This window comes from Chlamydotis macqueenii, chromosome 1 (assembly GCF_036417535.1).
Source record: "Chlamydotis macqueenii isolate bChlMac1 chromosome 1, bChlMac1.mat, whole genome shotgun sequence".
Taxonomy (NCBI): domain Eukaryota; kingdom Metazoa; phylum Chordata; class Aves; order Otidiformes; family Otididae; genus Chlamydotis; species Chlamydotis macqueenii.
In genome coordinates this window covers 193,803,338-193,831,161 of record NC_141556.1, presented here as the reverse complement: position 1 = coordinate 193,831,161, position 27,824 = coordinate 193,803,338, and the positions used below count along the sequence as shown (strand labels likewise).

Below are 27,824 nucleotides of genomic sequence, written 5' to 3'. Positions count from 1 at the left end.
TATGCTGACCCCTACGATCTTACCCAGCGCTTGGTGGAACTGAATAGAAAAGGCAGTGCTGCTCTTAATACTGACGTAAATGGCCATGAAACATCAGGAAGTGCTTTCTCTTCGTGCCTCGCCAGCAATGGAAATTGGAGTCGGGTCATGGTTTAATGAGATAATCCTCATGAGCAGATGCTAAATGCCCCAGCCAGAAACCACCAAACAGAGCAAGTTAGAACAATGACTTGAATACGAAACCCACCAAAGATATGAGTAAGTCCAAGAAGCTGCTGTACCTGTTGCACACAAGTGGAAGAACAGGCAACTAGCTTATGCAGCCTTCTACCCAGTCTTACCTCTAATTTTGCCAGGAATGTTTAATAAGACAGAATTTTTATGAGCACGTCATGTAGGGGGCACAGTGCCAAATTCAACAGCGGCTGCCATGCTAGACGGCAGTGGAGTGACAGGCAGGTCAGGGTGCTCCGGGGAAGATTTGGGGCAGCTCTCTGAAACACACATATTTTCTTGAAGGGAAACACCAAAGCAAGACTGAATTATTCAAGATTCTGGAGAATGACACTCACCATCCCCAAAAACCCAAGATTTCTCTTTTTTTTAGGGATACATGGTAGCTGTGTTTTCACACTATTCCTTCTTAATTTCCAAAACTGAAGCTGATATGTATGCAGTTAAAGACAAATATTCATATGCTGTAAGTATCATCACAGGTACGTTCTTTACAGAGGTCTTCCGTTGAATGAACAGCTGTGTGTTCTGATATACGTAGATGTACCTGACACACAGCGTAAACATCAGGAGTTGCCATTTTTTGGACACGCAGGCTCATAGTGCAGGCTGGTATCTGTATGATACAGACCACCCCTATCAGCCTGCACAAACAGGTTTTTTTCTTCCTTTTTTTTTGTCTTCCAGTCTGGCAGGATGGTCACTGTTTTCAGAGGATTTCAAGGCTCTCGGGCTTTTTTTCACCTCACTCTAATCCTTACTAATAAGCTTTCAGTATGCTATTATTTTTTAAAGTTACCAATTTGGCCAAAAAGGCCAAATTCACTGCTTTATATTCTTTAACAATTACTACTACTCACTGAAGCACAAAATTATCATGCATTGTATCTTTTTTAAATGCCCAAGTTCTTTTTTAACCTTTTTTTTCCCAAAAAAATATATATTATCTTGCACACAATCTCATTATGATGAAACACAAAAGACAGTTTAGGAACTATATTCACTTTGTCTCATTTCTCCTCTGGTTAATTATGATTTTTTCTACATGCAATATATAGAAAAGAGGCTAATTGGTGTTGCAATGTGTGTGGAACATACTTCTCGATCTCAGCCTGTAATCCCTTCCCCTAATACTTGGCAATTCAGGAAAAGTTACCAGAATTTTATCACACACACACACAAAAAAAAAAAAAAAACCCAAAAAAAGAGTGAATACATAGCCTATACATATCAAAATTCTATCTTTAAAATAGTCCATGGGAATGAAAAGGAGCCATGGCCAATCTCAGGGCCTTGTACATGCATAGCAAGTACAGTCCTACTAAATGCAGTTTTTCCTCTAGATATTCACTGAAGGTTCTTGGTGGGTGCTCTGCAAAACTTGTGTCCTGCTAGAATACACCAGGATTAGCAAACACAGTGATAGCTCCTTGGCACCTAGCTCCTAACGGGTCTTAGCACAACCTGCTATTCATTCTGATAGATCTCTGTGTAGTATTGCCATGCCTCCACACTGAACGCTAAGCAAACTCAAAAATAATCTATAGAGTATGTCCTATAAAACAACTGTTTCCTTTTTCAAATATTGTGTAACAATCTTCAGGAGAAATGCTGAATACCTTTCAGAGGCTCCTTAAAAAGAGGAAGAAAGAGGTTTATCAAGGTTGTATTTGTTCAATCCTATGACTCCAAAAAAGTGGTTTTGATATTGAAGAGTACTTTCACCAGAGAGGCATGAGGATTAGAAGACAAAAGGCTCCATATATTTTCAGTGCAAAAATCTTAAACATTGATCTCATCTCTGAAATACAGCTCAGTAATTGAGCAAACATTGCCTGTAGCTGTGTATCAGCAGTCTTCCTTGACATGAAAGATGCAGAGAGAAGACTGACGTGACATAACATTAAGACAATCAGCTTCTAGAAAGGCAAATGTGCACGCATGAAAGTATGTAACACGAGCTGAACGTTGTTAGCACATCTCATGAGAGCTGATTAAAGCAGTCATTACAATAAAGTAACATTTAGTGAAATTGAGTTGAAATAATGTAATGATCACAGCTCAAAGCAGTTGATGTAGATCAACTTGCATTACGATGTGATGACATTCACATTCTGAGCAGCCAATACTTGACAGCAGTGAGATTTTTAGGCATCCATGGATATTGAATCACTCAATAATATAATACTGCTAATAAAATTTTAGAGCTTTTCCTAACTGAAAAACAGTAACAGAAAATACAAAAATGGATCCTAGGGAATAGCTGAAAATGCTTTGTAGATCAGACCATTAAAGATTACATTCTATTTGATTGACATATATGTATAAATTGTTTCTGGAGGAGCACTCATCAATACAATCATATCAACCTAACAAATCTGTGTACAGATGGACATTTCAAATATAGGCTTAAATAGCAAATTAAAAACACACACAAAGGTATGATTCTTTAATAAGCAAAAAAAAAAAAAAAGCCTAGAATGGCAGGAGGTTTTGAGCACTCCCTGAATTCTCCAAACACCAGAAATCTGCACTAAATGTAATATTTTGTCTTTTAGGAAATGCTGCTTTTATATCTAGTATGTTACTAAAAAATTGTAAAGTTACTACTCCCTGTTTCCTGACAGATCCTGCTGTATGTTTTCTCTCCTGGATTACATAAACTGCGGAATGCAGATCAAGGACACGACTGATGATCCTTCCGTAATTAAAGCTCCCAATGCTGCCAACATGAGTTCTATACAAAGAGCTAGGTACAAAGTACCTTGCCCTTTTCCGAGCCCTTACAATCACTTGTGCAGGCAGCAATCACAAGACATTAGATGAAAAGACAGAATATAATTTATTTGTACTTCTGGGAAAAACACTGGAAGATTTCATTTTCATTCAAACAGTTCATTTTCAAAACTGGTGATGTCTACAAACAATTCTCCTTATATATTCAACACATTCTTACACAAGTTTCACCGAAGGGGTGCATTAAACATAATAGCAGATTCTTAGGTTTAGCCTAAAAATTAACTCACTTAAGAAAAAAAAAAACGGCAAGAGGCAGACAATATTGCAGACATTGGTTAAATACAGACCAAAGAAAGTTTATTTCTGCCTCACCATACTGTATCATTAAAACTGGAAACAATAGATTTCAGAGATCTCTGTGCTTAAAAGATGAAGCCTGTGTTTGTTTGCATGGTGGTTGACCTGCATAGTTCATTTATAACAATCAATCAGTAGCAAAGCTGCTGCAAAATGAACAGCCTTGAATACAGATTATGTAGAATATTAATTCCAGTAATAATGGAGTACTTGGAAGCCTGCATGTAAAGAGACTCATGTATTAAACATCTCACGTTATGCTGTGAGAGGTTAGAGGACTGTGAATCCTTAGAAGACAGAAACCATAAAGTGTACATTGCATTATGAACAGGAAAACAAAGACTGAATGTCTAAGACACACAAACTTTAAGAGAACTCAGACAAACATGGGAGGAGAAGTGGACAGCTTACCCTGTAAAGTCACTCTTTGCGAGCGAGCAAACAAACTGTATCTGCAATATTTAAACCTGTAGAAAAAAAAAATCACAGAAGTATCTGCAATGTAATACTGCAAGCTACAGACTATTAACATGTACTGAAATGAAGTTCGCTCCTCTTACAGATAAAGGTAACTGAAGAGATACAGGTTCTGCTGGTGTAAGCTATTAATACATCTAAAAGGATGACAAGGTAGTGTCAAATAATTGCTCCCAGGCAACTTAAAAGAAAATCCACCCAAAAATAAAAAAAAAAAAAAGAAAAAAAAAGGGAAAAACCAAACCCAACTCTTTTTGGCATCCTCAGTTGTTGATTCATTTGCAACCCTTTACAAATTTCCCACTGGCAGCCTTTCAGCGCTACTGAATTTGGTCACTGAAGAAAGCAGTTAAACAGCAAAAAAGATGTCACCTCTTCATGTGCGTAAGTAGACATGGCTTTGTGTAGAACTGAGTTCTTCCCTGTTCCTGTTGTAGAGGTACACTACGCTGAGGGGCAACTACTAAGTTTGAATGAACAATTGTGAAGAAAGTTATGAGGAAAGTTACAAGAATGTGTTTATGACATTAACTGTACACAGTTAAGATTTTTCTGGTAAGGCAATTGGAAATTTCTGTAGAAAAAGGTAAGAAGAAACAAAGCTGAGTAAATTCTGGTAAATGAAGAATGAAGATTTCACCTATCAACACTTCTTATAGTTACAAGGATGAGGTTCCTAAGACCCTACATGATCACCTTAAACGTACAGCTGAGAGACTGGCTCAAATAGTACAAGATAAAATTTATTTGATTGTAAGAAGGGAGTTAGGAAATTAACTAGAGGCCTCAGATACTTCAAGTCTTAAACTTTACAAACACCACTGCAAAAAAGTAACCAACCAATACAGACTTCCACCTATACATGCTCCAAATAAAGAACATGCAACAGTGCTTGTGGAAACACTGAGACAGAGACACGTGCAACAAGTCAAGATGTCCTGTCTGGCTTCAGGCTGCTGCTTCAGAAGGATGCAATCTTCCACGGATCTTGTGTTATACCTGCCAGTCTACGCAGAGGTTAAAGGGTATGGCAGAAGATCTGGAACAGCATCAAATCCCTACATGCTAACATCTGAATGTGACCTGAAGATCCCCAAACCGATTTACGACTAACTTCTGAAAACACAATTCAATTTAACCATTCACACAAGTACCTGAACACCTAGAAGTCACTATTTCCATGCAATGAAAAGCTATGGATGTGGTCGTCACAACTACAAACATGGAAGGCATGAACTGTTTGTAAGACCATAACCACATATATTCACTACGAACAGTGGTGGTGTATACTCCAAGTGAAGAATGACTTGACACCAAATCATACATGGATGCTGTAACCAGTAATATATTTTCCTTCTGATGTTGGACTCCCATTCTTCAGTCACTCTCTCTCGATCAGTGCTGTAAACACTCCTATTTTTCTTTCCTTCTCTTTTCCCTTCCACAAGGTGGCAATCCAAGAAATCCCTTAGATAACTCAGATGTATATTTTATAGCAAGATACAGATTTTTTTTTTGAGGAAATGGAAGTCCAGAAATAACAGCATTTCAGAACACTCCCTTCTCCTCTACCTCAGAAACCAACAGCTTACTTAAAAAGTAATTCTAGAGAAGTACACCACCAAAACCATGGCTGCCACGGAACTATTTTCATAGCAACACATCTAGAAAGACATATAATGTAGTGTATTTAAATACACTTCTCTCTCCTTGGCTCAGGGCTGTCAGCTTAATACAGGAAATTCCAGATATTTTTCAGGTTTAAAAATACTGCAAAGCACAAAAGACAGCTGACTGACCATTCAGGCTCCAAAAAGGATACAGTACTTACCTTTAGAGAACATACTTTATTTAATAGAAGTTTTTTGTTCCAATATACAAAATAGAGGACTGTAGTCCCAATTAACATTTACATAGTTACACAGCAAATAATTTCCACCATTTACAACAACTGACAACTTTCCCATACTCCCCACTGTATTACAGCCAAGAAAAAAATCCTATAACTTTTTACATACCAATCAGTTATATTTTGTACTTCCCTGCCTCTTTTCTTTTTTTTTTTTTTCAGTTACAGTTTCTGACATCAGTTTAATTAAGAACTTACAATTATTTCAGCTGCACTAAAAGAAAAATGAAATATATACTTTGGAATACTATCTCAAAAAACCCTATACAAAATAAAAGTCAGTATCTTATAAAAATACATTGCAGGAGTAAAACCAGTGAAACAACAAAAATGTTTTAAATTTTGCTAGGGTATAAAATATTTAGCAACTAGCCTCAGCTTTTAACTACATTTAAAAAAAAAAAAAAGAAAAAACCCCACAAACATTTTCAATTAGCAAAAAGTAATGTGACAGTTCTTTTACAATACTGTACCTTTAGTATGCAAAGGACTTCATCCTTCTAACATGCACCATTATCCAACTGATTCACTCCTTAACCCTTTTCCCACTGAAAGCTGAAAAGGGTTTTTTAATTATTTGAATCCTTTTAAGAAAAATCCAATCATATTTTCTGCATCTCCCACAATATTTAAGCTTTATTTTACAATGCTGGTAGTTTAATCATGACACATAATCTTATATAAAAGAATTATAGCCAAAACAAGGCTTTAGAAACTTTGCATTTTACAAAAGCAATTTGTTACAGTATGACAGTTGCTAAATAGCCCAATTTATTTAGTGACCCTGTTAAAGATTTGTTGAACTGAGTGAATAGGTGAAGTCATTTCCTGAGCTAAAAGATACAGGTGAGTAAATAGTCAGTTATAGCAGCAAACAGGAGACATTCTTTTTAAAAGTTGTAACAGTATCAACAAAATAACCTTAGGAAATTACAATAATGTAAAAATCACTAGCTGAAGAGGGAGTGACAAGGACATCCAAGACCTGATTGCCATAATCTGGAATGCACATCCCATGACTTTCCAGAAATTACATTCAGCCACTGTCAAACAACATACTGGTAAATGGAAGAATGTCAAATCACAATAGTTCACATTTCTTACAGATCAGGCGTTTTGTCAAGATCTAATTCTCAACACTGTTTATAAACCTAAAGCAATGTAAACTGCTTATTTTCAGAAATTTTCACCCTACAGGACTTTTAAAGGAATGTGGTATCCCCAGTCTCATGAAATTCCAAGTCTATTTCTTTTTATTACTCAGACATAATTTATACTTGAGACCTTGAGTGGTTTTCAAGGTAGTCAACCATGCCACTGGGAACAGAACTGGATCCATTTTTATGAGAGGGAATAATATTCTGAAAATGTTTCACTTCAAGCCAAATCATTCTAATTTGCTTAGAGTACAAAAAATTAACAAATTATTAAAGAACGATAAAGACCAGTATACCACCACTGCGACACCATTTTCTTATGATATATATTCTTAAAGTCTTCTATGCAATAGTTTGATCACTTTTTTTCTCTCACTAATGGAAAGACGATGTTCTAATTCAATTAAATGAAGTACCTCACTTAGATACCAGTTCCTCCAGAAGGAAATCTCTCTTCTGTGTTACTCATTTTTTACAGGCATTGTAGGTATTTTTTTAGAATTTATAAATTATCCTTTGTAACATTTAAACATAATTAGTTTTAATTCAAATTAATATATAAAATTTCCAATACTTGTTAGAATAAAGGACAATACACAAGATCCTAAGTTACAATATTTTATAAATAAAAATAAACTATCACAAACCAAATCTTTCCCCATACGGAGATTAAAAGCCATAATCTTGACTGATTGTTCCCGATCATACATTATAAATAACGTAAGCTTCTTCAGAGAAGCAAAACATACTTGCCTCCCTGACACCAGTTTATATCTTCAGTTAAACTACTACCATCAAGAAGGCAATTGTGTTGGGCCCAGATATATCTTCTTGCTTAAATGTTAACCCTCCCAGCCTCATTCTTTTAAACTTAAGCACAGGAAATTAGGTTCACAAAGAGTCCTTCACCTTTTAGACACAAAGTCTGTATAAAATACAGATTTCTAATACTCCTATTGCACCAATCTGGCAGTGCAGTTAGAACTTGATTCAAATTCCACTGAAGTCCACAAAAGGTTTTCCAGTGACCTTAATGGGCTTTGAATAAGGACCACAGAGATAGCATTACCTAACAGAAAACTCCTGCAAGAGTGCCTGGTATCTCTCTTTTTGCTTATGGGATGCAGTGGAGATGTGTATTCAGTATGATACCTGAGCAAATAAAATGAAAATGATACAAAGGTTTTAAGAAACCCAAACTCTTTGCTCTGTGCAAACTGTGCTACTGCCTCTGGAGCTCCCGGCTTTCCTTTTTTTCAGTGCTTGCTCCATTCCACTTAGAGAAGACGTGAGGCATAAATATCTCTCTCCACCACAGTTCCCCCTCAATCCCGAGACTGATAGAAGAGGATGTAACCAGACTCAGAGTTCTTTGAGATGTCTGATGTCAACCCGTAGAATTCTTCAATAGCTTGTGCATCAATTTTCTGCATGTAAAACCCCCCAAATTTAAAGTAAGAATATATTGCATAACATATACATGGCATTAAGTTCCACTCTAAAAACTACTGTCAAACAAAAATAACTTTCACATAATTACATAAAGTAATAAAATCAAAATAATTTTAAAATTTGTTATGTTTTGGTTTCCCCTCTGCCATCAACTGCACAGAGGGTAGCGGCTATATATATTATATATATATATTTTTAAAGTATTAAGCAAACCCTCTCTAAGTGCAATCTTATGTGCATTGCCTGCACAGGTTTCACACAGAAAAGTTTTGAAGACAATGATATCCCACTGAGACTTTATATCAATATGAAGAATGTAAGTACAAACTATCATTTCTAACCTTAAGTAGTGTAAGCCAATCAAATGCAAAGTAAAATAAGGAGAAGGTAGAGAATGAAAGCTAACTTTTTCTATATTTTTCACACAGAATGTTTGCTTGTCATCCTGTTAGCTTAGAAAGCCTTCTATAGCCAAGATTTTAGGGGAAAGATGCAAAAGTTCTGTTCAGAGGTGAAAAGAGTATTGTCTGGTTTTCACTATCATCATTTTCAGCTACGAAAGAAACTGAAAGTGAAAGTAAGCTCTTGCCACATTTAAAACCAAGGCCAATTAGGTTACAAACAACAAAAAGGCAGAAAGATAAATTTTCCTTCACTTAAGCAGATTTTATGTAATTTCATGCTCATTATTTGAAATAAAGCCTCTCTCACAAAGTGAGCCATTTCAACTCGATGAACTATGGGCCTAAATGTCAAGGAGATGTTTTAGATTTAACAACAAAAAGATTATTTCCTTCCTCTTGAGGAGGGCTAAGAGAAAAAATATATTAATGCCAGGTGTTAATGCTCTGGAACTGCAGAGATTGTCCCTGATGTTTGTGAAATTATGTGAGATCTACTACAGCTCTCTGTTTTCCCTGGAGGAAAGTGAACTTTTGACCCTATCGAGACATTTCAATTTATTGTATATCTTGATAAGACACAAAGACAATTCTTTTACTTTCCCAACAGCTCTGTGTATTTCCACGTTTGTCATTCCCTGTGTGAAAAAACGTCCATAATGTGGCTTGGAGAGCAGAACTCTTCAACACCTTTGACTCATCCTGCCAATTAACAATGTAAGTTCAATACCTGTCTCACTCATTTTTCTTCTTTTTAATTATGCAGATTTTGTGTATTGTAAGGAAAATGTAAAGTATTCATTTTATAGATTTCATTAATTCAAGTAAAGTCAGGAAAAGGACTTGGACAGCACAGTCATACTTCCGTTCGTGCATATGCATAGACAAAGAGAAAAAAAAGGAAGATGACGGAACAAGTAAAAAAATGGAGATTATATAATATAGGGACATCAGCAGTTTCTGCTCTTTCTCTCAATGAAGAATAAAAGATAACTGACAAAACAGATGACAAAGTCAAAACTGGGTAAGGGAATACTGTTGTTCCAAGAAATTAGTTAGAAACTTTTTTTTTTTTTTAAAGAAAGCATAAGTCCTGGAAGCACAGCTAATATTAGCAAGAATACCACCAGAAGCAAAAGGCTCCTGTTTCAGGGATTAACTTTTAAATTTTAGGGTGAAATCTAAAAAAAATTTTAAGTTTCTGCCTATTTTGATATTTGTTACACCTTCACCTGCAACAATCCAGGATACTCAATAAGACTGATCCATTCCATTAAACCTCCCTAGGAAATATGAACAAATGGCTTGCTCCAACACATTGCCCTGAGAAAACAATTGCAGTAAACCCAATTTAGCTGTACCTTTATTTGCCGTGTCTCCTAGCCACAGGAATGGCTTATTAAACAAAGGTGAAACACAGCGGCCATAAACAAGAAGCTTCTTTTAAGAACTATAAAAACCAAAATGCAATGCAAAGTATTGTACAGTAAGGTGCAGCTCTGCAGTCACAGTTACTGCTCATTGAGACTGGAGTTGAATCCTCTTTTCATTAGCATACCAGTCCTTTTACTTTAAGCAATTACACACACAAGGGGGGTGCATGCACTCTAGTTGGTATGAGAAAAAAGTCCAGGGTTATACAAAGCTTACCTCAACAATATCATCATCAAAAAGCAACCAAAAATCATGACTCTTCACTATTGCAATATAATGTCCTCTGTTAGGGCCACTGTAAAATAAAATTAGAAGAGAACACAGACAATAACACACGTGTATGTTGAAATGTATTTCATTAAATTGCTTTTTTATTGTAAAAAAGCAATACTTAACAGTAATTAAAATGGTTACTATTACAATTTGTTTGAATGTTTCTTTTCTTTTTTCCCCTCCACTTATATCAACTTCATAATAAGGTCTTACTTATCTCTACATTTAATATTGTGCTAAAAAAAAAAAAAGGATTATAAGTTCAAATGAGGAACAAGCAGCATAGGCATTGAAAATATAAACGAAATTTATACATAAGCATGGCCAGCAGGTCAAGGGAAATTATTCTCCCTCTCTACTCTGCTTTGGTGAGACCTCACCTGGAGTACTGCGTTCAGCTCTGGAGTCTCCAATGTAAGAAGGACATGGACCTGTTGGAGAGGGTCCAGAGGAGGGCCACGAAGATGAGCACCTTTCCTATGAGGACAGGCTGAGAGAGTTGGGGCTGTTCAGCCTGGAGAAGAGAAGGCTCCGGGGAGACCTTATTGCAGCCTTTCAATACTTAAAGGGGGCTTATAAGAAAAATGGGAAGAAACTTTCTACCAGGACATGTTGTTATAGAACAAGGAGTAATGGTTTTAAACTAGGAGGAGGTAGATTTAGATTAGACTTTAGGAAGATATTTTTTACGATGACAGCAGTGAAACACTGGAACAGATTGCCCAGAGAGTTGGCAGATGCTCTATCCCTGGAAACATTCAAGGCCCTGATCTGGTTGGAGATGTCCCTGCTCCTTGCAGGTGGGTTGGACTAGATGACATTTAAAGGTCCCTTCCAACCCTAACCATTCTATGATTCTATAAATCTAAAAAAAAAAACCAAAGAGAGACAGAGAAGTGAAATCAAGAAAACATTCCGATGTTTCATAGGGACAGAACAGATCCCAAACTGTTTCTGACCTTAAGAAAGAAAAAAGCTGTAGAGTCGCTGTTCATCTATAGTCTCAATCAGGAATCTCTTTATCTGGCCCACTGTAAACAAAAACTGAATTAGACTGACAGTTTAGAAGTCTCAGGAATCCTCACAGCAATGAGAAGGGCTCCCAATTAAATTTAAACTGTTACAATGCACAGCTCTTCAGTTTATGGCAAACAAGAAATTTCTCCACAACAGAAAAGAAGAACCCCAACTTTAAAAATGTGTCTTATTTCTAACCAGACTTGAAGTAAAGAAATAATAGACTTTCTAAAATAGCTGGATCTTACAACTTAAAGTGAACAACTAGTTAAAGCAGTTCTAGAACTGCCCTAACCAGCTAACAGCACTCATACAATTTTTATGTCTAGATAAGAGAGGGAAGTTGTCATCTGTGAGGGACATGTCTGTGTACCAAATCACAAAACTCAATGAAAACACGGTTCATTTCCAGCGATGGCTCTGAGAATGGATAAGTTCCCAAGACTGCAGCTTGAATGAGGGAGACAGAAATGGTCACAATTGGACAGAACGGTCAGAAATGTACTGAATGTATTTTCCCTAAAATCCAGAACAAAAGTGTCCAGAAAACTATAGCACAAAGGCTTATTTTCCAAAATTGTCCTGACCAACTTGAGATCTAGTCATCTTTATTGTAATCCTAGGTCTACCTAGGGAGAAATGGGAGTGTGGGTAGAACAAAGGTCAGTAACCGGCAACTAGAAGGCAGGTCCACCATTTTGAGGGACATAAAGTTGGAAGGATGGGCTGATAAGAACCTCATGGAGTTAACAAGTATGAATGCAAAGTTTTGTGCTAGACTAACTCCATCCAACAGCACCAGCTGCAAAACAGGTGGCTAGGTGGGCCCAGGAGGTCAATAAGATGAGGTGTTAGCCAGCAGCACATCATTTTGGTGACAGGGCTATGAATATGTGGAGCTGTACTGTAAGAGTAGAGCCAGAAGTGAAGCGACAATCCTCACCACTCTGCGTTCTGGGGCCCAGAACTGGACATGGGATTCCAGACATGACCTTGTCAGTTTAAGGGAGAGACTGATAAACTGGAGGAAGTCCAGTGGCAGTCCACTACATTTGTCAGAGTGCTATAGCACCAGATGGATGAAGACAGGCTGAGGGATCTGGCTTTATTCAGCCTGGAGAAGACTAAATGAGGAATCCAACTGCTGTCTGCCACTACCCAAAAAGGAAGAGTTATAAAGAAATCAGAGCCAGGCTCTTCTCAGAGATGCACAGTGAAATGACAAGAGACACTGGTCGCAAACTGCAGCAAGAGAAATTCTGACTGAATATAGGAAAAATAAAAAATAATAATAATAAAAAATCACTGTGCTGCAGAACATTGATGCACTGGAACAAACAGACCAAAGAGGAAGTGAAATCAGCATTCCTAGTCACGAAACTCAGCCCACTGCAACCTAATCTAACGTCAAACTTAGTCAAACAGCTTTAAGCAGTTGATCTCAAAATGTAAATTATTCTATGATGGTAGATATTAAATCATAACTTACAACTTCGGGGCTTTTATCTACTCAATCAGCAGTTTATAAAGCAGCCCTGACTTTAAGACTTGAAGTCACAAGAACATTTGTTGAATATAGCAAAATCAAATACAAATCTAACAGTCATATTTTGAAAGCAAGGAAACAAAATAATTAACAAGACTCATAATATATGACTGTATTTCAGAAAACGTTGCTTAAGCCTTAAAAAAAACCAAACACACTATAAAGGAAATGCTTTAGAAAGGAATTTGTTCTATAATGCTTTTCTTCCTAAGAACTCTTTTTAAAAAATAATCTTTAAATGTTATTAGAGTTATATGACATTGCATGTTTTGTGGGGTTTTTTAAACATAGTTAAGTTCATACAAAGACCTGTGATGTGAAATAAACTGTTACCACTTTTCACAATAAACTATCACAGCAAAGCCATAGATTCTGTTAGGATTGGTAGCATCTCTCCACAATGCCTTCTTTCCTACGAAACTTTTATTTTAAAAGGTCTTTAAATGTTATACTTACGTGACACTGGCTGCTTTGTTTTGTTTTTTAAACATAGTGATGCTTAATCAAAAATCCCTTACAGAAAATAGAGTTATTACCTTCCACAATGAACTACCACAGCAACAAGGTCATACATTCTGTCAGGATTGGTGGCATCTCCTGAGGTGTTAAATAAACGAAGCTCTAAAGGAAAAACTACTCTATAAGAGAGTTTTGTGTATCGATGCAGCTGATCCATGTATTTAAATCTCTTCAAATGGAGAGCTAGAATCATAGGCAGCTTTTTTACTTTCATCCTGAAAAAAAATCCACAACAGTATTTCCAATATCCATCCAAAACATTAAAACATTCAGTTGGTATCAACAAACAGAAAACCTGTCTTACTGAAGTCTTTAAAAAATTTTGCAAGCATTAAAATCAATTCAAATAATCTGTTTAATAAATATGTCCTTTGTTAATAACTGAGAAAATTGCAAGTGTATTTAAAATAATAAGCTATCAGATACAATAAGAACAGCTATCATGAACTCACATAATAATTTAGACATAATGACCACATAGCACAGAATTTAATTTTTAAACATACCTAACCCATAGCTTGCCACTTGGTATACAGTAGAAGTATTGCAACAAAGTTGTTCCAGAGATGCTGTTCCAGTTGAATTTCTCAGTAAACCAACCAAGTAAAACAAGCTTTTTAAAATAAGCCTTGTTACACCACTTTGTTACAAATCTATTACTCCAAATTTTCATATCAAGCCACTCATTTAACATTGCCACAGCATACAAATAGTCCCCTGTTATCACCTTACCTCATGCTACCAAAACAACATAATGCTGAGCTTTAGTACAATAATTTTGTACAAATGTTGCAGCATTATTTTATGGCAGTCAAAGCCAGACAGTGATAATCTAGTTTTACTGAGGGCTCACTGGCCCCTTTCCCTGATTTGAGGTATTGAAATCTCGCATCAGTGCCTACAAATCCTCATCAGCCAACCACAGATGGCCTGGCAGCAAACACAGACTTCCACTCTCTGGGAAATAAATTTGCTCATACTAACAGAGCAACCAAGGTAGAGTGCTCTGCCTCTTGGCACAGCTAATTGCCTTATATCAGCACTGTGCTGAAGTCTTCAAACTGCCTTATGCCCAAAATGTAGCTTGAAAGTCTCAACAATACAGCCCAGGCTTCAGACATGTCTTTAAGACTGTACTTTCAGAATGTCAGGAAATATGTTTGTAGAAGACAATCCTTTTTCAAAAGATAGGGGGGCTGGGGAAAAAAAAAATCCTTGAAAACTCACCTTCCTTCCCTTTTTCTTACTAAACTTAGACTGATAGTACCCTGTATGAAACCCTGCTAGACTCAAATTTTCTTCATGGCCTGCAAGGGAACTAGGAAATGAAAAAAGCAGGAGAAGGACAGAAGGATAACAGAAGCAACTATTTTTAGGGAGAGTTACATTCTTATTATATTACTGAGATACAGATACAATTTCTGCTCTATTTCCTTTCTCAGAGTGAAGTCCTCCTCTTATAATGCAGCTGGTGAAGAAATTCAGTACACCACCTTTGCTAGTTGAGTAGATGCTATTATGGATAAGCTCCACGTTACAGAGATGGAAGAAAACTATGACTGTAGTGAAACTAAAATTAAGCCCCACATGAAAAGCAAAATATAAACAATAAAAGCTGTGTTTTGCCAATATGGCAGTGCCTACAGTACAGGCAGGTTTATGTCAACACAACTTATACTGGTCAGGGATCACATTACCTCCCGCACAGAAAAAGAGCTACAGCAACAGAAAACAACAGGACAGACCTGGCTTCACAACCCTCTAAACACACCAATTAGTAAGCTTAGGCAATGTATGAAGGCAGACTTTGCAGATGAGGTGTGCCAAAAGCCATGTGCGGAATCTACGGTAAACCAAATCACCAGAACCAGTGGTAAAACCAGTAGGGTACACCAGTGTTCCCACTCCTTCAACCAAATACTTTCTCAAATAATAAATATCACATAGTACACAAAATCAGAGGTTTTTCAAAGGTGTAAACAAAGCTAGAAGAATTATTAGGCAGACAAGAATTGGTTTTAAACACAACAAATTCCAGGCTTCCACAGAGTTTCTGATGCTTTTCAGAAGTGCTCTCAGGCAGAAGTTTAGCAAAACAAACTACATGCTTTTAAAAATCCAGACACACAGTTAAAAGAATTACAAGCCTCATTCTGACTGAATCAGAAAAAAAGTGCTATCAAACAGATTCTTACAGCAACTAGAAAAATTATTATCAAGACAAAATCAAGTTTTAAAAGTCACATTAAATCATTGACTTTTAATCGCTACCCATAATCTTTGATTAGCCACTGGCAATTTGTTTTAACTTGTCTTTTAAATTTATTTTTGGTCTTAAGACCATTTTTTTTCTTGTTTGTAAAATAAATAATGATCAAAGGGGTCCCAAAATGCTTTACATGGATTCTCCTTACTCATGGAAGTACGCTCATTGAATTTGAGCAAGAGGAATGCAACCAAGTTAATCTTAAGTGGAAGAAGAGCGAGAAAAAATGAAGGGAAAAAGAATATTCTCCCCCTGCCTCATACACACACACACACAAGGAAATACAAGAGTATTTTCATGAAATGCAAGGGTTATTTTTTCCCTCCCTGAGTCTGATGTACCTTTTATGTGCTTCTTGCTTACTGCGACATTCTTCACAGTAATATTTGTATTCACTGCACAGAGTTTCTGTATTGCTGAAACCCCTGAATATAAAAAAAAAAGAAATGCTATAGATACTAGTTTCTTATCTGAAATATACTTATAAACACATACAATATAAACATAATTTTATACTCTAAGTCTACATATGCTAGAATTTGCTAAGCTTGTGAGATTTTAGTTTTACTTCCTGCTTTCTAGGTAACAAATGGAAGAGAAATTACAAAAATTCAGATTTTTGCATCTACCTTAAACAATGAGTGATCGAAGTATTCTGCTCCACATCAACTGAAAGGTCTAAGAAGTCTTCATCTTTGCTGCTTATCTGCAAGAAAAAAAAGAGACAATAGATTACAGTTAAAACAAGTTATGTTAATTTACCTCTGTTTTTCAGCACGATTTTCTATTGATAGAATGCATCTTTTACCTTTTAACAGCCTTTTAAAAATTCTTAAAAGTGGCCTTTCTATTTCAAAGATTTGCTAGATCTCTGTTTCTGATTTTGTCCAGGAAGAACAAAGTGTATATGTGTCTAAAGGGGTATATAATGCCAGCTGTCACTATGCTGTGATTTTAGTCCAACAATATTAATGCCAAGTTCCTTCTATCCCACTTTTTTTCCAAATAATACAATCACTGGGATTCTTCTATTTAGTGCTCTCACCTATGTTCTTCCCCTATGATTCCCTCCAACTTAAAGTTATGTATTTGCATAGCATAGTGTCCCTACTAAAGAGTACAAATATTTTGAAGCCTCTTCCTGGTTAGATTCACACTGTTAAATGAGGAGCAGATAGCAAATTTGTTGGTAAATGAAAGCTTGGGACTTGGTCTCATAGAGGCAAAACAGTGCAGAGCCATTTTTTATGAAAATACAAGAATAACAGTCAAAGTAAAAAAGAAATTCCTAGAGGCAGAAAATAAATTCCACCACAAATCCTAAAAAACAGTGATGGATGAAATTCACAGCTTCCCTGAAAATCAACTATGTTATTAAAGGTTTAGGAAACACCAATCTGCAACCTTAACTTTCATCTGCTGGCGTTTCCTCTCTGTATCTAGAGATACTCGGTGCCACTGATGAGAATGTCCTCTGCCTTTCATGACTCGTAGGTACAAAAATAAATGCTGTTAGAAAAGATGCCTGGCTGCAGTTTCTTGATTCAAAGCAGGAAAAATTAAACAGCTAAAGGAGAACTAATGTAAGTTGATCTTTAAAACATGTATGATTTATGTTCCCTTTTCAACTCAGAATAAAAATAATTTGGAAAGTTGTTCTCTGATTATCAAGAGATGAGAAAGACATAGTTCCTAAGGGCAGCATACATGGGAGAATAAAAAGAAAAATATAGGTGGTCAAGACAACTATTTTTGAGACTATCATAGGGCAAATCCAAAAACCTAAAAAATTAAGTTAAAAGCTTCTGTTAATATCTATGAGAGAACTAGGCAAGAATTCCTCCAACTCATCCATAGCTAATCTTTCCAAAAGTGTACATGTAAAAAAATGTCACTATGCCAGTATACATCACATCTACTACACCATTTAGATGCCTAACTGTAATGTTCGGAATATAGATGGAAAATTTCCAATATGTTTTTAGGGTGAAAAAAAAAAGCCACCTGCACCTTCAGTGTCCTGCATGTTTCCTGTCTTCAGGGATGTAATACGGTTTAAGTGTGTGGACAATTCTTCAAAATATCCCATTTTAAACCACTTTTGGAATTAGCAAACTTGAGTTCACAACACTAAGAACTCTGGTGGAAATCATCTTAGCCTAAGGATTAAGAACGGCTCAGAGGAAAAAAAAAAAAAAATCAGTTCTACAAAATACTCTGCTGTAGTCTTCAGCTAGGACAGCTGGAATTAAGGAGTCATGTGATCAGTGTTATTCAGACATGCAATTAGATAATTCTTCCTCTCTTGGTGTAATAAAAAAAAATTCCATTAAACAATAAAATTTTCACAGGCGGCTTTATCCCACGCAGAAGCTGTAAGGGTAGCAAGGAGATGGAGAAGAGGAAAGGGATGTGCTGTACTTTCTTAAAAAGAGATTGGTAGTGAAATCGGAAGTTCACAAAAGAAATTCTTCCTTTCTTAGTGATAATACTGATAATACTGCCTTAAAGAACCTCTCTCAAGTTAGCCAGTCCATTGTGCACTTAGGATCATGAGGAATCATTAACAGCTTTATAGAAAGAACAGCCAAGGGGATTTTTTCCATCTATGTTGATAATTTAGAAATTGCTACTCTTAATTTTTAAGATTACTTGAGCACTAGTGTTTGAATAGTACTTTTTTTCAACATTAACTCGTACAGTTTTAATTTTTTAAGAAAGGAAAATTATATAAAGTCAATCCCTAACCAGTCCCCCTCCTCCCTCTTCTGTAGAGGTTCTGTTTCAGATAAACATCACTAAGCTCCATAGACTAAAGTCACCAATTATATATATTTCAGTCATCTATAGAATAAAAAAAAAAAAAGATGAACGCATCAGAAAACCTCATCACTTGCAGAATCAAGACCTGATGTATTCAAAAAGCCATGTGAATGCTCCTAGCAGGAGCATCTGAATAATAGTGAAGAATCTGGGTGTTCCAACATTCTGGCTAACAGTGATGGGATGTTGTCACATCAAGGCCATAACTTGTACTCAAACAGCTCAATTGTACTCTGACGACCAATGCCACACTGAACAGAAAACTCAGAAGGCTAACACTCACGGAACCTGTATTTCTTCCAGTTTGGAATTTCACTAGCAATGTGAGTCAGCTCACTGACAAAAAACCTTTTGCAACTATAGGCTCCCATATGTGCTAAGATAGAAATTATTTTTAAATCAAGTAGAAACAAAGGGCATGATTTATCTTGGTTTAAAAAAAAAAAAATGTACAGCATAGTTAAGGCTTCTATAGTACTCCTGTAAGACTGACCACTGAGATTTTCCTTATTGCCTTCTTTCAGACTAACGTAAAATGGAGCCAAAGAATGTTATGCCTTGTAGAGCCATTTGAACACTAGAGTAAGAACATCAGCTGGAGAAAAAAGTTATCAATATGTTTGGTGGTTTGGATCCAAGACAATTTCCTATTTTTCTCTGTAGAAGTCCTGCTCACATTTAGCCATTTCAAATCTAATCTTAATGAAGTCAACTACATTATTTTCTGTTTTACGGTTATTCTTTCCTTAAATTGTGAGAGAATTCTGTAAAACTCATGAACTTGTAGACCATTGTTATCAATTAGCCACAAAAATTTGTAACATCCACTTCATCATACTGCCTCTGTCAAGGAAGGAGGAAAGCATTATAACAAGAAATCACATTAAAAGCATGTAAAGACAACTTACAATTAATTTTGTAATTTACTCATTGTACAGTGTGGCTTGACCCATGGAACAAATCTTTGTCAAAGAATCATACCTATATTCCTTATATTCCGCTGTCCATACTTAAACTGAGGATAAATCCTTAGTCAGTTAATTTTTCATCTTAAAGATGGACTAATGAGACAGCGTGCTCCAGAAAGAAGCTCCTTTCTATAATCAAGATAACTGAAATCAGAATAAAATCTTGCCATGCTGATTTTAGGAATGTTGAGTCAGTTTCGCCAGTTAGAAGATGATCATTCTCACTTAGAGCAAAGATACATTATGCTTTATATTTAAGTATGGATTACATTTAAAATTTAAATAAAAATATACTAATATAATTAAGAAGCACTAATTAATCCACTACTGCTGTGTAATCTTCTACATGAGCTATATCCAAGTACTCCTGACATTTTAAGTTATATTTCTAAACACAGGAATACTCTAAATGCCAACAGCTTCCAATAAACATTAAAACAATCATATATGTTCACTATATTTCAAAATAAGACACTAAATAAGTAGTATTTCTGTGAATAATGTGTCTAAATGTGTTTCTAAGTGCCCATTTTCAGGTCGCTGTGTTTTAACTAGACACAAGCTGATACATTGGGTAGACAGAAGCTGATAAAATAGTTTCCAGATTATTAAGACTTGGAAAATAAAGGCCCTAATATGCTAAAAAACATTGTGTATTAGAACACCGAATTTCAAATTCAACTATCCAAGGAGGCACAGTGGCAAGCAGATATGGTGTAGCCTGTTCAGCAATAGCTAACAGAAAAATAGAACTGAGCAATATTAGTAAAACTCTCAAAATGGTAATAGCCCTGATAACTAATAAAATATGCTGGCAAAGAGCATATCAGCATTTTAAAGTTGTATTAAGGATTGTACCTAGATCAAAATCCTGACAGTAGTAATTCCCTATGCCATAGTGAGGAAAGGTAATGATGTCAGTCACATTAAAAGACTAAGCTAAACTCTTGTTTCAAGAAGGAAAAAAAAAAAAATCAGTTCAAGAACTAAAAGAAAAGCAACTGACAGTTGTCATGAAATTGTTATTAGAGAAGGGAAATCTAGCAGGAAAGAAAATATGGTAGCTAGAAATCAGCACCTAAATTACTCACAATACCATGATCTACTGATGTCTACAGTTACATTACATATGTCATTAGGAAGCTATTTTGTTTGAAACAAAAGAGAGGCAAGTATTTCTAGAACACCAAGAAAATTATATATGAAATATATAGATTTAATCCGATTAATTCTCCTTTCCAACATCATACTGAAACACGCGCACCATCTAATTAAATAGAGGAAAATAGGTATGAAGTCACACAAAAAAATATAGTAATTTAGCTTTTTACAATATCTAAGGCACAGATCATGACAGAATTACCGTAATTTTAAAATTATGCTGCTTTTTTGTTTCTCAAGTAAGTAAAATTCAATTATAAGTTTTTTTGAAATATATGCTTTCTCTTATTGTAGAGCTATTCTCAAAGAAAATTTTAGTATAGCTTACTCAAAGATGTAGTATTATTTCTCAGGGTCTAGTATTAGAAAAATTTCTGTGGACAGACATTTAGGAAAGGATTACTTTTCCTGAACATTAAGTTATGTTCTTTGAGAATCCCAGCCTACTGTCTCTGTGCTGAAAGCCAACCATAGTATCTTGATTTCAATAGCTTTAAATTCAAAAACTAGAAATCAGTGGAAACTGATTCAGAATACTTATTTATAGAAAGTATCAGTAAGCATGACATTAAGCTACCAAGACATTAGATTTGAGAATAACTCCACATCTCCAAGTAGCAGACATCACTGCTCTTCGGAATACATCAATTTAGAATTTTCTCATCTAAATTTTGAAGTTGATTATGATCACAGTGACAAAAACTCAATTGGGTATTTTCCTAACATTGACCAAAAGCCTTTTCCTACAATTCATGCATCAGCTGCTGAAATTTTCTCACTAACAAAGAAAAAACGCAAATGTTCATAGAAAGTAAGATTTATAAAGACAGAAACTAATCTAGTAGGTTAGCCTCTTGAAATAAATGAATTGTGAAACATGACATTCTGAAACATGGAAGAATTCATTTTACAAACTATATACAGACTTACAGTTTCACATGTAAGACATCTGGTTTCATTAGTTAATGTTCCCTGAAAGATTTCATGAACCCAGGTTGGGTCTGGTGGGCTGTTATGTTCATTGTCGATGTTGCCATTAGGTAGGCGACCATTTTGTTTCTCTTGCTTTCTTTCCTCTTGTAAAATATCCGCAATTGTATTTAATAGATAGTTTAAGAACTCATGTGCATCCTGCTGCATATAGTTATCAAAAAGCTCTACAAGATAAAACAACAGAAGATGTTTTAATTAATCAGGTAATGCTATAGTACAAAAAAGTTTTTAAAAGAAGTCAAATTTCAAAACCAGTCTTTATTTCACATCTTCAATCATTCATGAAAATACAACACCAACCCAAAATGCATACTTCATAAAACAAGACAAAAAAATAGGCAGTGGGAAGAGGGCAGGGCAAGTCAGCTTACATTCACAGATATTTTTAAACAACTATTTTTTTTCTCAAAGCTCTTTAAGTAAGGTAGTATTTGTATAAGCCATGACAAATTAGCCTAAAGTTCTAGCCACAGCTAGAGCAAACAGGTTTCAAATTAGGACCTCAACTAATAAACAGAAGTGTCTTTCAAGATCTGAAATATTGCTTCTGGACACTGGCATATCTGGCACCTTTATTACTGGTGGACTTGTTGGACACATAATAAGGGATTTATTATGCTTTCCACTTCATATCTTCAGATTGTCAACATTTCTAATCATAACAGTTTTAGGATCAATTCAGTGGAAGGGGAAAAGTTTCACTGGCACATACTTACGATGCATAGCAGTGATGCAGATTAAAGCACAAAGTTGAACTCTCTTTCTTACAAGTCTACTCTCCTGTTTATGTTAAATTGGTACTATCCTGAAAACATTGTTTATTGTAGTCCCCTGGGATAACAACCTGATAAATCCTCTGCTGCTACAAATCTTCACATTAGAAACAGGACTAAGAAAAACATACAGGCATTGAATCGGATTTAGTAATAGCTACTTCTTTGCTCTCTGACCAGTTATTGTTACGAGGAAATTTACCTGCCAATGTAAAACGCATTCTATATCACTGGCTAATATCATACAAGTCTTTTAATGTGCAGTGTTCTGGTTTTGTTGGGTGAGGGAGGGCCTAAGGTGGTAGCTTCTGGAGGAAACTGCTAGAAGTTGCTCCCCTTTGTTCAGTGGACTCGGCCGGGCCTAGGGCGGACCTGCTGCTGGCCAAGGCCGAGCCAATTGGTAGCAGAATGTCCCATGATAACGCCTCTGCGATAACGTATTTAAGAAGGGGAAAACAGGAAAAAAAAAAAAAAAGGGAGAAGATGTGAAGCAGCTGAGCGAGGGCAGAGAGGGGGAGGCGCAGGCCTCGTAGGCCTCACACTCTGGCCTCCCACCGGGCAGCCGACTGGGTCCAACTCGGCTCAGCCTGGCTGCAAGAAGTGGAGAGGAGATGAGAAGTGAATAAGATGTAAAAAGGATCCTGAGAGACGTCTGCCAGCTTGTTGTGAGGAACGGCTGCAGACATCAAGGTCAGCGAAGAAGGAGGGGGAGGAGTAATGTGGCTTCTGGCCAAGATTCCCCTGCAGCCTGTGGTGATGACCATGGTGGAGGAGGTTGTCCCCCTGCAGCCCATGGAGGTCCACGGAGGGGCAGAGATCCACCTGCAGCCCATGGAGGACCCCATGCTGGAGCAGGTGGAGGCCTGAAGGAGGCTGTGGCCCATGGAGGGCCCACTGGGGCAGCCGTTCTGGAGGGACTGCACCCTGTGGAAGAGATGACCCATGCCAGAGCAGTTTCACAAAGGACTGTGGTGTATAGGTGGGACCCTACGGTAGAGCAGGGGAGGAATGTGAGGAGTTCTTCCCCTGATGATGAAGCAGCAGCATGAAACAACACGTGATGAACTGACTGCGACCCCGATTCCCTCTTCCACTCTGTGCTACTCGGGGTGAGGGGAAGGTAGTAAAGATAATGTTAAGCCTGGGAAGAGGGAGGGGTGGGGGGAGGTTATCTTGTTCCCTGTCTTATTCTCCTGCTAGTTTTAGAAATAAATGAGTATTTTTCTCCAAGATTAGTCTGTTTTGCCCGTAACGGTAACTTTAAGGATTTCTCCCCGTCCTTATCTCAAACTTCGAGCCGTTTTTCCTTATGTCATGTCCACCTATTCTCTCGGAGGGTGGGGGGAGTGGGAGAGAGATTGCGTAGTCTGGTCCCCATCAGGGCTGAACTACAAGAGCAGTTACTTCAATGAATCAAAACCTGCAATTTGCTTGTAGTTCCAAGAATATACTAAGAGACCGGCCTTGAGTGGAGGGATAGTTCCCGGGACTGGAGATGAATGAAAAAGATACTCAGTGAAGCTTAGGTTTTGAAGTGCATACAGGGACTACATGGAAGCTTTACTATCATTTACTTGATAGCATCCAGGAATAAACTTCAAATAGAAAAAAAAACGCCGAGTTATTAGCAAATTAGGTAGAATTTGCTGCTAATCTAGATCATCTGGAGACACTACATAGTACAATAGGTCAGCCAAAAGTATGAACTAAGTAGCTTATTTAATGAACTACTACACTATTTTTGAGAAGGAAGAATAAGTTTAAGTCTAAATCTAGCCAACTGTAAGGTCTTCATTTAATCAAGTAAGCTAAGGCAGAACATGAGCTACAAGTCTCTTGAGGTAAAATACTTCAGAGATTCTTCACAGTGTTATATCCTCTCAGGGCTATGTGCCCAGTCAGTAAATTAGCATTAAGTACAACAGAAAGAAAGTTACTCATTGCTCATTTTATTATTAGAACAGATTTAAGCAAACATAACAGTATACCTTCAGCTGACTTCAACCCAGCAGCTGCTTCCCAGCCAGTTAAGCTTTAAGGTCATTCATATATCTATGTTGTATTCAGACTTTGAAAATAAAGATGGAATAGCAGCATTGTTGTCTGGAATAAATTAAGATTATGTTCTGAGTCATCCCTGGTATATCTGGATACAGACTGGAACAGAATCTAGATTGGTGTTGCACACCTACCTGATTCTTTAACTCTTTTTTAAAGCTCAGAATTATATACCTTTAAAATACACACTTAATAGCATGCATGATGTCCATGTAATTGCTTCCTGACAATTTAGCCATTTACTTGTAAATAAAGTGAGAGTATCATCATTAAAAGAGACCTCAAAAGCCAGCAACAGCTGAACTTTCATATCTGATTTCTCCAACAAAGATTTTACAATTGCTTTCTCCAGCTTAGAATTTTAGTGTCATGACATAATTAAGCATTAAAAAGAACATTTTCTAAAAATAACTTAATGACTCCTGTGATTTACTTTCTGCTTTCCATTTGAACCATTCTCCACATTTGTCATAGTTAGTCAACAGTCACTGACATAATGAACTATTTCTGTAAACGTATCAACATATAAGCATACTTACTCAAGTATACTTACCGAAGAATTGAATGGCAGTTTTCTATTCTGCATAGGTAACAGATTGTACACTACTGGAGAGCTTTTTTTAACAATATTATTACAACTCACAGTGAGCATTTGCTGGAGGGGTCACTTTAAATTATGAATGTTATTATAATATTTTATTTCTTGGTTTTACTACAGAAATGGTCATAATAACATTTACACACTTTTTTTAGTCTGTATATATTGTCTTGGAGAGATTACAACAGTATGAACATTTCTACTGCAGCAGTGTTAAATATGGTACCCTATACAGTTTATTTAAATCTAGTCATTACTTTTTAGGAAAAAATTGTATTTTTAAAAAAGAGGATCCAAACTGAGTCATAGATTACAAGGTTTCATTTGTATTTTAACACTGAATTATTTTCTAAAACATTTCAACCAATTAGCCCTGTAGATAAGAAGCAAGAAATGTTAAAAATCTCTGGAAATCTCTAGAAATTTATGATATCAACTACACTAAAGAAAATTAGCCAGAACTACTTACTGATTTTAAAATTCATTAATCCTTTAAAAAGTAAGTCAAGCTAAGTATTGCATGAATTCTAAACGAATTTTAAAATGTGTGGGTTTTTAAGCTAGATTCTTGCAGGGAAGTCTTAACACCCTTTCTACACACTCAGTTTGGGAAACTGATTCCTGCATTCAAAGAGTAATGTTTTTATAAACACAGAACAAAAGCTTTACCATGAATTTTTATTATAAAAATATAATTTATAGAAAGGCAAAATTAGCAAGCAATTTTATAAGCAGCCACTGACAATACACTCAGTCCTACATGGAGAGAGAGAGAGAGAGACAAGGATTCTTTCTCAAAACGGCTCCAGGGTTACACCTTTATTCTAGGGTCACCTCTTCTTTATACTGCAGGACCAAGAACACCTTCCATAAGTAACAAATATGTAGGTATTTCACTATGTCAACTTCAGAATTAAATCATAATTGCTATGACTATTATGCAAGGAAAAAAATAAGTTACCATTTTCTTTTCGTAATCTTGTTATAAATTTCTTGGGAGGTATTACTCCGACTTTTTTCTTCTGGGTGGCTATACTGTGGAAGAGATCAGCTAAGCATGTAAGGAGATTCTCTTTTTTTCTTGGTTGACTCTTGTATGCTAAGACTTTATCTCGAAATGGTCGACAAAAATAAAGTGCCTGAAGAACTGAATTGCAGTAGCATGTATTCCCAAACTATAAAATAAGAGAGAGATTTATTAGCTTGCATAGTATTACTGTAGAGAGGTAAAATTAAATCCAAAGTGTAAAAGAATGTATACGCAGGGGCAAATTTTCTGCAAGTCACTTCTTCTTGACTTTAAGACAGTAAAGCATATTTCCATTTCACAAAGGATTAACAAGTACACTGTAAGCAAATGCAAAAAAAGCCTAGGTAAATTCGAACAATACTATATAATTTTGTCTCGATTGTAAATTTATTAGTAATATTTTGCATTTACTTAGGTCAAAATGTTCAACAAATACCACCGGTTTCACAGCTCTCAAAATGTGCCCAAGTAAAAATATCTCTCCATCTACCACAAGGCAGCCACAGCAGTAAAGAACAGGCACAGCATGACCTTGTACTGTGAAGAAATTCAGCTTTAAATTGATAGCTTCTCAGACACTTCGGAAATTGGATTCTCAAAATCTTATTAGTTGATATCAAAGTCAGAAATAACTGCTTCAACCTGTTCCTACATTTTCAGTTCTCATTTTAGAGTGACAGGATTGGCAGTCAGGAGTTTTATTTAAAACAGCACAACATAGCTTGTTCAGGATTCAAAGCTATGGCACAGGTGGTAGTTCCAAATAGAGACCGAAAGGAAAAGGATGTGCAGTTTGGATATGTGCATTTTGAAGGGAGGCATGCCACTGAATTGACATGGGGCAAGCTGAGTCAGCAAGAAAAGCGTCTGTAACCTACTCTGTACCAGGACACTCCAGAGGCCCCTCTTCCCCAGACACTTTCCAGCTCTTAGGCACTTGAATCTTGTGACCACTAACACTGTCTCCAGCTCACCCCAACACTGCAAACCTCCCCATTACCTCTGCAAAGGCATCATGAGCTGTCAGTGGATAGAGCCACTCTCATTTTATGCTGCCCTTCTCCGGTGAAACCTATTATCTAACACTGAAAGTGTGAGAAAAATCTTTATAAGGCCCTCAGCAAGTAATCCAACCTTTCAGCAGCAATCTGCAAATTGAAGCTCATACCTGCTACACACATTCCATAAATATGATCTTTATTTCACATTTTATGTTTTATATACAGACAATTGCATATAAGAGTAGCAAATTTGTTCTGGTTTTGTTAGTGAGGCGGGGCCTAAGGTGGTAGCTTCTGGAGGAAACTGCTAGAAGTTGCTCCCCTGTGTTCAGTGGACTCGGTCAGGCCTAGGGCGGACCTGCTGCTGGCCAAGGCCGAGCCGATTGGTAGCAGAATGTCCCGTGATAATGCCTCTGCGATAACGTATTTAAGTAGGGGAAAACAGAAAAAAGAGGAGGGAAGATGTGAATCAGCTGAGCGGGGGGGCAGAGAGGGGGAGGCGCAAGCCTCGTGGGCCTTGCAGGCCTCACCCTCTGGCCTCCCGCCGGGCAGCCGACTGGGCCCAATTCGGCCCGGCCCGGCTGCAAGAAGTGGAGAGGAGATGAGAAGTGAATAAGATGTAAAAAGGATCCTGAGAG

General features: G+C 36.6%; 1 protein-coding gene across 8 annotated transcripts in view; it reads right to left on the bottom strand.

Annotated features, from left to right (window-relative positions):
* Positions 1-3,763: 3,763 nt before the first annotated feature.
* USP12 (ubiquitin specific peptidase 12) overlaps positions 3,764-27,824 on the bottom strand; it is a 44,590-nt gene continuing 20,529 nt past the window's right edge. For 3 of the 8 annotated variants that reach the window (XM_086739471.1, XM_086739473.1, XM_086739472.1), the window contains exons 3-9: positions 26,117-26,190; positions 21,664-21,890; positions 16,411-16,487; positions 16,123-16,206; positions 13,533-13,730; positions 10,377-10,455; positions 5,635-8,300 (exon numbers count right to left, since the gene is read on the bottom strand). In XM_086739471.1, the coding sequence (XP_086595597.1) occupies positions 8,199-8,300; positions 10,377-10,455; positions 13,533-13,730; positions 16,123-16,206; positions 16,411-16,487; positions 21,664-21,890; positions 26,117-26,190 (841 nt within the window). In that variant the 3' untranslated portion in view covers positions 5,635-8,198. Of the gene's footprint in view, positions 3,798-5,634; positions 8,301-10,376; positions 10,456-13,532; positions 13,731-16,122; positions 16,207-16,410; positions 16,488-21,663; positions 21,891-26,116; positions 26,331-27,824 lie in introns of those variants that run through there. The other 5 variants (XM_086739467.1, XM_086739466.1, XM_086739470.1 and 2 more) reach the window with 4 other exon arrangements.